The following is a 15,054-nucleotide window of genomic DNA, read 5'->3' as shown; positions in this document are numbered from 1 at the left end:
CAAAGTGAGCTAACAGTGGTGTTTAACTATGCACAAATCTTGTATGTCCTCTCACCGTACCTTTCACATTCCTATTCAGGTCAACACTATATGAATCTGGAGTAGTCTATTGCGGGCAGAAGACATTCAGTGTGAGCTGTAGTGTAGTGGAGACCGAGCCAGCGCCAGATCTATTCATGAGTCACTGTCTCCCCAGACCCTAAATCTTCCCGCTGAATGTGTCGCCACACAGTCTCAGCCATGGGGCCCTGGGGAGCCCACAGTAGCTGCCTCGGATACTAACACACAAAAAGCATAGGCAAAGAAAAGCTCAGGCATGAATCTCCCTTAGATGATAACATGCTAGCGCTAAGTCGCTAACACAGGAAAACTCCGGTGATAGAAAAACCTGAGCATAAATCTTCTTCGAAACGCTAACATCCCAAAAAGTTTCAGACACAGAAAAGCTTGGGCATAGATCTGCCTCAAATGCTAACACGAAGTCTCTAACATAGACAGGCTCAGACACAGAAAAGCCAGAGTGAAAATCTGCAGAGTCTACAGTGGAACTGCAGAGGGATTTTGGGTGATCTACTTTAATTTGTTTCCATGTAAGTTGAGAGTGTAAGATAGGATTGTTGTTTTACGCTAAGAGCCCTAGCCAGAAGGTAGAGACACGGGCTGTAGATAGGAATGCTGATGGGGACTGGAGCAGTCTGTGTGAGGTGGGAACCTCTCTGCTCTGGTGAATTCCTAAGTTGTGTGTTTAACTTCATACATGCATGCCTACAGTGCATTTGGAAAGTATTCAGACCTCTTCACTATTTTTGTTATGTTTTTTTCACATCTCCACACAATACCACATAGTGGCAAAGTAAAAACCGATTTTTAGAACATTTTGCTAATGTATTAAACATGTTAAACTGAAAAATTACATTTAAGTATTCAGACCCTTTACTCAGTACTTTGTTTGGCAGCGATTACAGCCTACAGCAATTACGCTACAAGCTTGGCACACCTGTATTATGAGAGTTTCTCCCATTCTTCTCTGCAGATCCTCTCAAGCTCTGTCAGGTTGGATGGGGAGCGTGTCTGCACAGTTATTTTCAGGTCTTTTTATTACATTTTTATTTAACCTTTATAAGTAGGCAAGTCAGTTAAGAACAATGACGGCCTACCCCGGCCAAACCCTGACGACGCTGAGCCCATTGTGCGGCACCCAATGGGTCTCCCAATCACGGCCGGATGTGAAACAGCCCAGGATCGAACCAGAGTCTGTAGTGACACCTCTAGCACTGAAATGCAGTACATTAGACCGCTGCGCCATTCGGGAGTCCGGTCTCTCCAGAGGTGTTCGATGGGGTTCAAGTCAGGGCTTTGGCTGGGCCACTCAAGGACATTCAGAGACTTGTCCCGAAGCTTCTCCTGAGTTGTCTTGGCTGTGTGCTTAGGGTCGTTGTCCTGTTGGAAGGTGAACCTTCGCCCCAGTCTGAGGTCCTGAGCGCTCTGGAGCAGGTTTTCATCAAGGATCTCTGTCTACTTTTCTCTATTCATCTTCCCTTGATCCTGACTAGTCTTCCAGTCCCTGCCACTGAAAAACATCCCCGCAGCATGATGCTGCCACCACCATGCTTCACCGTAGGGATGGTGCCAAGTTTCCTCCAGGCGTGACGCTTGGCATTCAGGCCAAATCTTGGTTCATCAGACCAGAGAATCTTGTTTCTCATGGTATGAGAGTTCGTTCGTTGCCTTTTGGCAAACTCTAAGCGGGCTGTCATGTGCCATTTACTGAGGAGTGGCTTCCTTCTGGCCATTCTTCCATAAAGGCCTGATTGGTGGAGTGCTGCAGAGATGGTTGTCCTTCTGGAAGGTTCTCCCATCTCCACAGACTAACTCTGGAGCTCTGTCAGTGACCATTGGGTTGTTGGTCACCACCCTGACCAAAGCCCTTCTCCCCCTGATTGCTCAGTTTGGCCGGGCGGCCAGCTCTAAGAAGAGTCTTGGTGGTTCCAAGCTTTTTCCATTTAAGAATGATGGAGGCCACTGTGTTCTTGGGGACCTTCAATGCTACAGACATTTTTTGGTACCGTTCCCCAGATCTGTGCCTCGACACAATCCTGTCTCTGTGCTCTACGGACATTTCTTTCGACCTCATGGCTTGGTTTTTGCTCTGACATGCATTGTCAACTGTACGACCTTATATAGACAAGTGTGTGCCATTTCCAAATCATGTCCAATCAATTGAATTTATCACAGGTGGACTCCAATCAAGTTGTAGAAGCGTCTCAAGGATGATCAATGGTAACAGGATTCACCTGAGCTCAATTTCGAGTCTCATAGCAAAGGATCTGAATACTTATGTAAATGTAGAATGTTTGTCATTATTGTGTGTAGATTGATGAGAACAAAAAAATGAATTTAATCCATTTTAGAATTAGGCTGTAACGTAACAAAATGTGGAAAAGGGGGAAGGGGTCTGAATACTGAATACTTTCTGAATGCACTTGGGAGAGTTGCGGTAGCCATGCTTTACTACTCTCTGAGCATCCCCGTGGAGATGGAATTTGTCCGTGGTCGTTTAGACTGCGGTCAGGTCTCCAGTAGTTCCTCTATGGTCATTACGACCATGGGATTTAAAGGTGGTCTGTTCAGGACCTTAGACAATATCCTGTGCTATAGTTCTACCGTCTTATATGGGTGTCCGATTTAAGTGGTTTGGGGCCTCGGAGACCATTTTCTAGTTTTCAATTACTGGTCTTTACAATTGTGCCTGGACTTCAGATTGACCTGGTTTGGTCCTTACAATTCAGAACCATGGTTAAACCACTGTTGTGGTCAGAACCCAGCCTTGACCACAGAACCATGTAATAACCGCTGACCCCTCGCCCTGTTCCTTAGGGCCTGACAGGTTCAATGACAACATTAAGCACATGATTGGCTACAGCCCGCTGCCCTTCTTCAAGCTGTGCTGGCGCTACCTGACGCCAGCCATGTGCACGGTGAGTGACCTTTAACCCTTGACCCCTGTGTGTGGGAAGAGCCCTGTGATCTTCATATATCCCAATTGTGTCTGTCATTCTATCTATGTACACATTTGAGTAATTATGTGAATTATTTGGTTACCGTTTTTTGCAGAATCTAGTTAGGACTTTTCTCTGTACATTTCTTACCCTACAAAGGGATCAGACTGATACACTGGTTCAAGATGAATCCATTGGGTCCTATTCAGACAAGCAATGTGTGTGCAACTCTTTCTCTCTCTCTCTCTCTCCAGGCGACGTTTGTGTTCTCCTTGGTGTGCTGGTCCCCTCTGTCCCTGGGCAAGGGCATAGTAGCCCCGGGGTGGGCCACAGCTCTGGGATGGCTCCTCACCCTCTCCTCTGTCTCCCTGCTGCCCCTCTGTGCACTTTACGCCCTTGCCACCACCCCCGGCAGCCTAACACAGGTCAGTCACACATTTGTACACCAACAGCCAACTACTACACTTGGCCCTACCATAACCCTGACTCCCACATTAACTGTTACTCTTACCCCTACCGTCCAACACTGCACTATGTGGACTGACTCCACACTTAATTACCGCCATTTCCCCTGTGACTTACCCTCATGGTTACACAAGACATTAGTGTGTCTTGAAAATAACTTGTACCTTCCCATCATGCTATAGTGAATAGGTTGGCCAGTAATTCTGTGCACAAGACTGTACTAAGCATATAAGACATACTGTACAGTGCATTAAGGCATAGGTTGTGTGTGACTAACATCTCGTCCATCTCTCCTGTTGACCCGTAGCGTTTCCGCCGGCTGTGTCGTCCTGCCCCCGACTCCAATTTGGCCATGGACCACCGGAACCACCTCTCACCTTTGAACCCTGTCTGGCTCTCACCGCCAGAAATCCAATGAGCCAATCGCAGACGTGCTCTAGGGACGACCACCCTGGGTTTAGCCAATGATACGGTTTCTGCGCACCAATGGGACAGATCAGAATTGGGGGTCATGGGATGTTTCTGTGGAGATGGGAAGGCCTCTGCCCCTCTGTTGTGTTCTCACTGGTAAATGGAGACAGGATGGTGGTTGAAACTGTGATGGGCCTGGGATATGTGGACCGGACTTAGTGACATGCCCATGAAGGAGGGGGGAGGGGGAAATGACCTCATCAATTCAGTCAGACTAGTCAATGGTTTCTGACTGGACTATTTTGATCAGACTGATTGGGTCTGAAATGGTACCCTATTCCCTCCCTATATAGCACACTATTACCTTTAACCAGGGCGCTAGGGCTCTGGTCAAAAGTAGTGCACTATGTAGGAAATATGGTGCCATTTCAGTCTGTAATTGGCTGATTGGATTAAGGCATTAAGTGAAACTGTTTACAGAAAATGAGAAATCTCATCTGGGATTGGAAGTAGTGAAGAAAATCAGACCGTAAAATATATATTTCTCCTTTTTGCTATTTATTGTGTTGAATAATGAATCGAGTATGCAGTACCATGTTGAAAACAGAAGTAATAATCAGAGACATACCATACACTGAGTGTACGAAACGTTAGGAACACCTGCTCTTTCCATGACACAGACTGACCAGGTGAACGCTATGCTCCCTTATTGATGTCACTTCTTAAGTCATTGTACCTAAACTGTATGTGTAAACATGTATACGCAGGGCCCAGCTGTAAAATAGACCTTGGTCTCAGTCTGTGTTCCTTGTTGAAATAAAGGTATTATTATTATTATTATTATTATTATTATTATTATTATTATTATTATAACAGTAAGTTCACGTCAATCAGTGTAGATGAAGGGGAGGAGACAGGTTAAAGAAGGATTTTTAAGCCTTGAGACATGGATTTGTGTATTTGTGCCATTCAGAAGGTGAGTGGGCAAGACAAAATATTTAAGTACCTATGTACTGGGTAGGGTAGTAGTAGGTGCCAGACACACCGGTTTGAGTCTGTCAAGAACTGCAACGCTGCTGGGTTTTTCACGCTCAATAGTTTCTCGAGTGTATCAAGAATTGTCCACCACCCAAAGGACATCCAGCCGATGACACAACTACGGGAAGCATTTGAGTCAACATAGGCCAGCATCCATGTGCCATGCTTTTGACACCTTGTAGAGTTCATGCCCTGGCGATTTTTGACTGTTCTGAGGGCAAAAGGGGGTGCAACTCAATATTAGGAAGGTATTTTGTACTCTCAGTGTATAGTAGGAACTCCGACATACGAACATGTCTGGACTGGAGGTCCTTCAGAACACTGAAATGTCCGTAACTTTGAAATTCACTTTAAAAACTCATCAAACCTTTATCGAATATATTGATTAAATATATTTTTATATATAAATTATTTGTTATAGAAAATATATACATATATATTTATTGTTTTACATGTGTTCTCTAATCATTTATCTAGATACTGTAATAATATCTGATTTTGTTTTTAAGACCATGTAAACAACATTTTACATTTTACAGAAGTTCTGTTTCATATTGCCCGTTCGGTTGACTGGTCAATCTGTAACTCTCTCTTTTTACAGAAGTTCTGTTTCATATTGCCCGTTCGGTTGACTGGTCAATCTGTAACTCTTGAGGCTCGCATCTTTGAGGTTCTACTTTATACAATCTAATGGCATGTTGTAAGGTTTTCAATCATGTGACAATCCCTGTAACTATTTTCTTGTTCTATAGTATGTGAAAACTGTGGCTAATCATGATCCAATGTGTTCAATTTTACTTCTCAAAACTGCTGGAAATGTACACTGTCATCTCGGTTTACAAATTGCGAGCCATGGATGTGACTCTTTATATTCTTTGATTACTTTCTCATTGAACTCATGATAAAAAAACAAACATGCTTGTGTTGTATTGAACAAGTGTGTGCATATGTATGTGTCTGCGTGTGTTCCTGTCTGCGTGTGTGTGTGTGTGCAGAGGACTGTGTTCGTCCACAGTTTCCATTTTTAATGTCATAAATAGCATAAGGTAGAACATAAACAGGGTCAGTCAGTTCCAGTACCATATGTACAATGTGCAGAGATACTGGAGGGGTAGATATGTATAGGGAAAGAGAAAGGGGGATACCTAGTCAGTTGTACAACTGAATGCATTCAAGTGGAATGTGTCTTCCGCATTTAACCCTACCTCTCTGAATCAGAGGTGCTGGAGGCTCAGGATATATGATAAACAGAAAATATGATAATTATATGTGTGTGTGAGCAAATTATGAAGTGTGTGTTGGAGTGTCGGTGAGTGTGTAGGGCCATCTGAGTTTGTATAGAGACTGCAAAAAAGGGTCAACTCAGTGTGTGTAATTATTTTGTTAGCTATTTAGCAGTGTTATGTCTTGGAGATAGAAGCTGTTCAGGAGACATGGTGTCAGATTTGATGCACCGGTTCCATTTGAAATGCGGAAGCGGAGAGAACCGTCAATGGCTTGGGTGGCTGGAGTCTATAACGATTTTCCGGGCCTTCCGTTCACACCACCTGATATAGAGGTCCTGGATGGAGGAAGGGAGCAAGGGCCCCAGTGAGTCCTATTTTGCTGGCGTAGGTACGTTACCTCTGTGACCTAGGTCCTAGGGGACACCCTGTACTTGTCACCTAACCCCCCCTGGCTGCCACGGCAACGGATGACAGAAGAGAGAACGCCTCTGAACAGGCACACCACACTTTAGAGCGAGAGATAGCGATGGATGGAGGACAGATGAAGAGAGGGAGGGGCCTCTTTAGGATCAAAGCCAACTTGTCATCCATCACTCAAGAACAAATGTTGTGATTCTCGTTATTATGCCAATGCTCTTTATCGGATGCATTTCTATCCCAGCGGGCATTTAGTGGCCGGTTATGGGTGAGGGAGGGAGAGCATGTGAGTGAAAGAGCGTGTTGTGCATCCCAAATGGTGCCCTATTCCCTACATAGTGCACTGTATAGGGTGCCATTTGGGACACAGACGAAAGTCGTTGAGATTCATTCTGGAACCTTCCACCATAACTGAGCCAGTTGGTTGTGTAAAAGGGTCCGGTGTCAATTAGCTGTGTTAGATTCCCATCCACAGCGGATGACTATAGAACCGGGTTGTCCCTGCTCCAAACGTGTCTGTGCACGCGTGGTTATGCACACTTTGTTTTGGTGATGAGTATTTTAGATACTATGGGACTCCTTTGCAGAACGTGCAATCTATCATTGTACTGTGTATGTGGAGATGAGGGGGTGGTTAGTTCAGGCCCATATGGTTCCCTGGCATACATCCTCTGTTTCAGTGGAACAGGATTAGAAATGATGCCGTGTGTGTGAGAGAGAGGGGGAATGAAAGACAGAAACGTATTGGAGGATGTGTTGGCAGATGCAGTTTGTCCATGCCCAAGCTCTACACCGTATGATTGGTTAGGTTGTCTGTAGCCCACCCACCTCCTTTTCCTCTTTCTATGCCATCTAGGCTACTCTTTCTATCCCTTTCCTACCCTCTCTCCCCTTTCTATATAGTTTTTTTTTTTGCCATCACCATTTGCTTTATAAGTTGTTCTTTGTGTAGCAAATCGCATAATTTGGTGTAAGCAAACACAAAATGTACCTGCTGTAGCATTGATTGTCATTGGTTTACATGTAGATGTAAAATTCACATGTATTCTGAATTCACCTCAGTGGTTTACAATGTATTTATACTTTTTTTTTTGTCTTTTTTTGGTCAAATGTGTTGCTTGTGAAATTGACTGAAATATTTTAGTAATTTAGCAGACACTCTTATCCAGAGTGAGCAATTAGGGAAAGTACATTGCTCAAGGGCACATCAGCAGATTTTTCTCCTGCTCGGCTCTGGGATTCAAGCCAACAGCCTTTCGATGTTACTTGCCCAACGCTCTTAACCGCTAGAGTACCTGCCGGAATCCAGGGTTTATACACATCATTGGGTCTGACACAAACCTCCGCTATCAGGGGAGGAGAAAGTTACGATTAACTCAGGAAATGCATTGTTCATAGAATTGAAATTCATATATTTAAAAAAGTGACCTATTACCATGCATTTATTTTTGTTTGTTTATCATCGAGAGGGGCATCATGAAACAATGGACCCTTTAGTTTCCCCTGTAATGTGGCAGGTAGACGTTTATTGGTCTTGTCCTTGAGGCAGAACGGAGCGATTTCCGCTAGATGGGCCAGCTGCAAAGTCAAAATTTGTACAAATTCATGAAAACAAACATTTTATTTTTATTTAAGGTTAGGGTTATGCATTAGGGTTTAGCAGTGGTTAAGGTTAGGTTTAAAATCAGATTTGATGACTTTGTGACTGTGCCAGCTAGTGACCACTCCGCAGAGCTGCCTCCAGAACAAGATTCATGAGGAAGAAACGCTAACCTGCTGTAATGTGGGGGGCATTGGTTGTGTGGGTCATGCATGTGGAGCTGTGAGAGGTGGAGAGTCTTAGGGTGGCAGTCAGCACATGGTGTTCTGTTGAATGTTTTGGCCATGCTAAGAAGTCCACCCACACACACCCTCTTTCTCTCTCTCCCTCTCTCATACTAGGCCACAATATTACTGGATTAGTACGACAAGGGACATCTCAGGGTTTTAGAGGGGGAGGATGTGCGCTCGGTAGAGGAGAGTAGGGTTCACCCACACAAAATAATGCACATTTATCGATAACCTAATGTTTTAGCTAGGCATTTCTCAAGGGGACAAATTGGGACTGGTGGGTTGGAAGGAGGGTGGTTGTGTGCGTGCATGTGTGTGTGTGTGTGGACGTGTTTAACTATACTTGTGGGGACCAGAAGTCCACACAAGAATAGTAAACAAACAACAATTTGACCAACGGGACATTTTGTTGGTCTCCACAAGCAGTGGTGTAAAGTACTTAAGTAGTACTTTAAAGTATTTTTACTTAAGTAGTTTTGGGGGGTATCTGTACTTTACTATTTCTATTTTTGCCAAATTATACTTTTACATTCCTAAAGAAAATAATGAACTTTTTACTCCGTACATTTTCCCTGACACCCAAAAGTACTCGTTACATTTTGACAGGAAAATGGTCCAATTCAGACACTTATCAAGAGAACATCCCTGGTCATTCCTACTGCCTCTGATCTGACGGACTCACTAAACACAAATGCCACATTTTGTAAATTATGTCTGAGTGTTGGAGTGTGCCCCTGGCAAAAATAAAATGATGCCGTCTGGTTGTTTAATATAAGGAATTTGAAATGGTTTATAGTTTTACTTTTGATACTTAAGTACATTTTAGAAATTTAACTTACTTTTGATACTTAAGTACATTGAAAACCAAAGACTTTTAGACTTTTACTCAAGTAGTATTTTACTGGATGACTTTCATTTTACTTGAGTCATTTTTTATTATTAAGGTATCTTTACTTTTACTCAAGTATGACAAAAAAAAAATGTTTTTTAATTATTGGGATAACATCTCTTTTTCAAGAGAGACCTGGTCCAATAGCAGCAGGGGGAACAACGTTTCAGGAAAACCAACTTATATACACTAACACAACATTAAACAAAACTATAGACGCACATACAGTACAACAATTACATGTTACTAAAAAAAAAACACTGTCACGACTAAAAAACAGCTGTCCTAAAGACAATTACACTCTTCTATGATATTTACATTGATCAAGTGTTTAAACTCCACCAACGTGACTTGATCATCAAATTCGGAAATGTTCAGGAGAGAAATCCAGGACCATGGAGCTGAGTAACTAAAACTATTTCTACCATGATCTGTTCTAATTGTTGGGACTGTTAAAAACAAATGAGAATGGGACCATCATTTATATTTATTTACCGACCTGATTAAAAAAAGAGTGACATTTTACCACTTCATTTCAACCACTCCACACATTTCTTGTTAACAAACTATAGTTTTGGCAAGTCGGTTATTACATCTACTTTGTGCATGCTTTCCAACAATTGTTTACAGACAGATTATTTCACTTATAATTCACTGTATCACAATTCCAGTGGGTCAGAAAGTTACATACACTAAGTTGACTGTGCCTTTAAACAGCTTGGAAAATTCCAGGAAATTATGTCATGGCTTTAGAAGCTTCTGACAAATGATGTCAATTAGCCTGAGTCCATTGGAGGTGTATGTATTTCAAGACTTACCTTCAAACTCAGTGCCTCTTTGCTTGACATCATGGGAAAATCAAAAGAAATCAGCCAAGACCTCAGAAAAACAATTGTAGACCTCCACAAGTCTGGTTCATCAATTTCCAAACGCCTGAAGGTACCATGTTCATCTATACAAACAAAAGTACGTAAGTATAAACACCATGGGACCACGCAGCCGTCATACCGCTCACGAAGGAGACACGTTCTGTCTCCTAGAGATGAACGTACTTTGGTGCGAAAAGTGCAAATCAATCCCAGAACAGCAGCAAAGGACCCTGTGAAGATGCTGGAGGAAACCGGTACAAAAGTATCTATATCCACAGTCAAACGAGTCCTATATCAACATAACCTGAAAGTGTAAAGTGTGTGTAATCGGTGGCAGGGAAGTCAGACGCAGGAGAGCAGAACCTGGTAATAGCCGGAGCAGTTTAATAGCAAAACCCACGGCATAAAAATAACAAGACATTTGGGTACCAAAACCCATCGCGCACCAATCAACACGTGCCACTTACAATAAACAATCCCGCACAAAGACATTGGGGGAACAGAGGGTTAAATACACAACAACTGATTGAGGGAATTGAAACCAGGTGTGAGGAAAAACAAGACAAAACACATGGAAAATGAAAAGTGGATCGATGATGGCTAGAAGACCGGCGACGCCGAACACCGAGCGCCGCCTGAACAAGGAGAGGACCCGACTTCAGCGGAAGTCGTGACAGAAAGGCTGCTCAGCAAGGAAGAAGCCACTGCTCCAAAACCACAATTTTAAAAAAAGCCAGACTACGGTTTGCAACGGCACATGGGAACAAAGATCGCACTTCTTGGAGAAATGTCCTCTGGTCTGATGAAACAAAAATAGAACTCTTTGGTCATAATGACCATCATTATGTTTGGAGGAAAAAGGGGGAAGCTTTCAAGCTGAAGAACACCATCACAACCGTGAAGCACAGGGGTGGCAGCATCATGTTGTGGTGGTGCTTTGCTGCAGGATGGACTGGTGCACTTCACAAAATAGATGGCATGATAGATGGCATTTTACTTCATGAGGAAGTAAAATTGTGTGGATATATTGAAGCAACATCTCAAGACATCTGTCAGAAAGTTCAAGCTTGGTTGCAAATGGGTCTTCCAAATGGACAATAACCCCAAACATACTTCAAAATGGAAGCAGATTTCAATAAATTGGGGGATTTCCTTAACGTCAAGCGTAAGGTTAAAAATGCATGTTAAGGGGGAGCAATGATGTCTGCAACTAGGTGTAGAAAGCGGGGGTCTAGTTCATCAGGGCCAGGAGATTTTTTTCCTATACATTTCTTTCAGGGTTTTATGCACTTCTGAAACAGAGAAGGTTGAAAAGGAGAACCTAGTGAAGGAGTGCACAGGGGTGTCAGGTAAATTCATAGGGGGTTCATTTATACCTTTGACCTTTTCAAATAATCTTCCTGCATCTAAAATGCCGATTTAAGGCTTTCAGAATGGAGGTTCTCTCAGTTACAATCTGTGTGTCGACCAACAATTGTTTGGGAAGCTGTGTATCTTTTTTTACACTCCAAAACTTTCACTACTTGACAAAACTTGGAAGGATTATTTAAATTAGACGAAGTAGATTTCAATTTTCAGATCATAGCCACACCCATATTTCAAAGACGTTTAAAAGCCATCCAATCATCCGCCGAACCAGACCCTATTGAACCAGTACTTTTTCCACCAATGCCCACAAGGTCAAATGCTATTTCTAGGGGGTTTAGGGTTAAGGTTAGAATGAATGTTAACGTTAGAATTAGGTTTAGTGTTAGGAACTAGGGTTAGGAGCTAGGGTTATGATTAGGATTAAGGTTAGGGTTAAGTTTAAGGTTAGGAGTTAGGGGAAAATTGGATTTTGAATGGGACTGAATTGTGTGTCCCCACAAGGTTAGTTGTACAACACTGTGTGTGCGTGTGTGTGTATGGGTGCATGTGTGTATGGGTGCGTGCTTGCGTGGGTGTTTACAGCAAAACAGAAGGAAGTTTCCATATCTCCCTCCCTCTCTGTGTATTTTGATGGCTCCTATGGGAAAACACTGTTCTGTGACTCAGCCACCAGTAAACTAGCAAATAAACACAGTGCTGGAGACGCATGAAGAGTCACACTTCCCCTCTGAGAGTTTGGCCCTAGACTGCTATGTATGCCTCAGCTCTCTCCAAACACACAGGCATGACACCGCTGGCACACACACACTTCCCTGAAGACACAATCAATTGCCAAGACACACACACTGACAGTCCCAAAACAGTCCCTCCTCACAGACCTGGGACTGAACTCCTCCCTATGCAACTGGGTCCTAGACTTCATGAAGGGCCGCTCCCAGATGGTGAAGGTAAGCAACATAATCTCTTCAACCTTTCCTTAGCTGTCAGGCCTAGACCCACTTCAATTCGCTTACTGCACCAATAGGTCCACAGACGATACAATCGCCATCACACTGCCCTATCCCATCTGGACAAGAGGAATACCTTTGTAAGAATGCAGTTTATTGACTATAGCTCAGCATTCAACACCATAGTACCCTCCAAGCTCATCATTAAGCTCGAGGCCCTGGGTCTGAACCCCGCCCTGTGCAACTGGGTCCTGGACATTCTGACGTGTCGCCCCCAGATGGTGAAGGTAGGAAACAACACCTCCACTTCGCTGATCCTCAACACTTTGGCCCACAAGGGTGTGTGCTCAGCCCCTTCCTGTTCTCCCTGTTCACCCATGACTGCGTGGTCAAGCACGCCTCCAACTCAATCATCAAGTTTGAAGATGACACAACAGCAGTAGGCTTGATTACCAACATCGACGAGACAGCCTACAGAGAGGAGGTGAGGGCTCAGGGGGTGTGGTACCAGGAAAATAACCTCTGACTCAACGTCAACAAAGCAAAGGCGATAATCGTGGACTTCAGGAAACAGCAGAGGGAGCACCCTCCGATCCACATCATCGGGACAGCAGTGGAGAAGGTGGAAAGTTTTAAGTTCCTCAGCGTACACATTGCTGACAAACTGAAATGTTCCACCCACACAGACAGTTTGGTTTAGAAGGCACAACAGCCCATCTTCAACCTCAGGAGGCTGAAGAAATTTGGCTTATTACATAAAACCCTCACAAACTTTTACAGATGCACAATTGAGAGCATCCTGTCGGGCTGTATCACCGCCTGGTACGGCAACTGCACCGCCCACACCCGCAGGGCTCTCCAGAAGGTGGTGCAGTCTGCATAACGCAAACTACCTGCCCTCCAGGACACCAACAGCACCAGATGTCACAGGAAGGCCATAAAGATCATCAAGGACCACAACCACCCGAGCCACTGCCTGTTCTCACCGTTATCATACAGAAGGTGAGGTCAGTACAGGTGAGTCAAAGCTGGGACCGAGAGACTGAAAAACAGCTTCTCAAGGCCATCAGACTGTTCAACAGCCATCACTAGCACAGAGAGACTGCTGTCTATATACACAGACTTGAAATCATTGGCCACTTTAATAAATGAACCCTAGTCACTTTAATAATTTTGCTTTAATAATGTTTACATATCTTGCATTACTCATCTCATATGTATATACTGTATTCTATACTCTTCCTCTGTATTTTAGTCTATGCCGCTCTGACATTGTTCGTCCATATATTTAGATATTCTTAATTCCATTCCTTTACTTAGATTTGTGTGTATAGGATATATGTTGTGAAATTGCTAGATATTACATGTTAGATATTGCTGCACTGTCGGAACTAGAAGCACAAGCATTTCGCTACACCCGCAATAACATCTGCTAAACACGTGTATGTGACCAATACAATTTGATCTGATTTTGACTCTGATTCTCAACAAGGGTGCCCCACAAGAGTGCATCTTCAGTCCCTTCCTGTACTCCCTGTATACTCACGACTGCGTGGCCTCACACAGTTCCCACTCCATTATTAAGTTTGCGACGACATGATAGTAGTAGGCCTGATTAACAAAAAAACGACGAGACGGCCTACAGGGAGGAGGTAGGCATTTTGATGGCGTGGTGCCAGGTAAACCCCCTCTCCCTCAACATCCAGTAAAACAAAGGAACTGATTGTGGACTTCAGGAAGGAACCAAGCTGGCCACGCCCCCCCATCCTCATCAACGGGGCTGCCTTGGAGGCGGTCAAAAACATCAAGTTCCTCAGTGTAAACATCTCGGAGGAGTGGAAATGGTCAAGCCACATGGACACCGTGGTGAAGAAGACACGACAGCGACTATTCAACATCAGGATGCTGAAGGAATTCCTCCCGCACACAAAGAGAAAGACGTGTTCTCAGCACTGTGAATACAGGACACACCACACACACGCTTTTTGAGACAGTTGAACTGTGAGAACTTCTATTCTGAAAATGCCATAAATTATCCATCTCTACAGTTGTACAATTAAGACTTCAAACACTCTCCAGCCCACTGTTACAGTTGCCCCTTCAATTATTAAAAGAGCCACACTTAGGAAGTTTAAAAATAACAGACAAGTGTTAAATACACCCATTCGAATGCTGAGCTAAAGAGTGCTGCTTTCTATTTGGCCTACTGTAAAAAATAAAAAATAAATGTAACCTTTTATTTAACTATAACAAGAGCGGAAGCTTATGAGTTGTGGTGGTGGCTGGTGTTGTTGTTATTGTTGACGTTGTGTGACTGCTAGTAGTGATGATGTCACGCTTGAGTGAAATGAGCTCCAACAGAGCCACACATCACCAGAGTGAATGCCCCTGCTCCCAGCACACAATAGCCGTTATTCTGTACAGAGTAGGCTAAACCCGCGGGCGACTGGGGTAGCTGGAGCGTTGTAGCACAGCGCTGGTTTTCCATAGCAGTCCATAGAGTGACTGCAAATGACATAGCACTCCATGTGACTGTAAATGACGGCACGTTTTGTTATATCTCCCTCCAAAACACGAGTGTCTTTTTTTTATCTC

At 43.6% G+C, this 15,054-nt stretch overlaps 1 protein-coding gene across 1 annotated transcript in view; it reads left to right on the top strand.

Moving 5' to 3' along the window:
- The window catches only part of LOC110527587 (sodium- and chloride-dependent GABA transporter 2), a 40,284-nt gene extending 34,437 nt beyond the window's left edge, over positions 1-5,847 (top strand). Inside the window, 4 exon segments of the mRNA XM_036983090.2 lie at positions 2,878-2,978; positions 3,254-3,424; positions 3,772-3,829; positions 3,832-5,847. Of these exon segments, the coding sequence (XP_036838985.2) occupies positions 2,878-2,978; positions 3,254-3,424; positions 3,772-3,829; positions 3,832-3,932 (431 nt within the window). The 3' untranslated portion in view covers positions 3,933-5,847.
- Positions 5,848-15,054: the final 9,207 nt, after the last annotated feature.

This window comes from Oncorhynchus mykiss, chromosome 7, assembly GCF_057628025.1.
Source record: "Oncorhynchus mykiss isolate SJ-2025 chromosome 7, ASM5762802v1, whole genome shotgun sequence".
Taxonomy (NCBI): Eukaryota; Metazoa; Chordata; class Actinopteri; order Salmoniformes; family Salmonidae; genus Oncorhynchus; species Oncorhynchus mykiss.
This window is presented reverse-complemented; position numbering and strand designations above follow the sequence as displayed.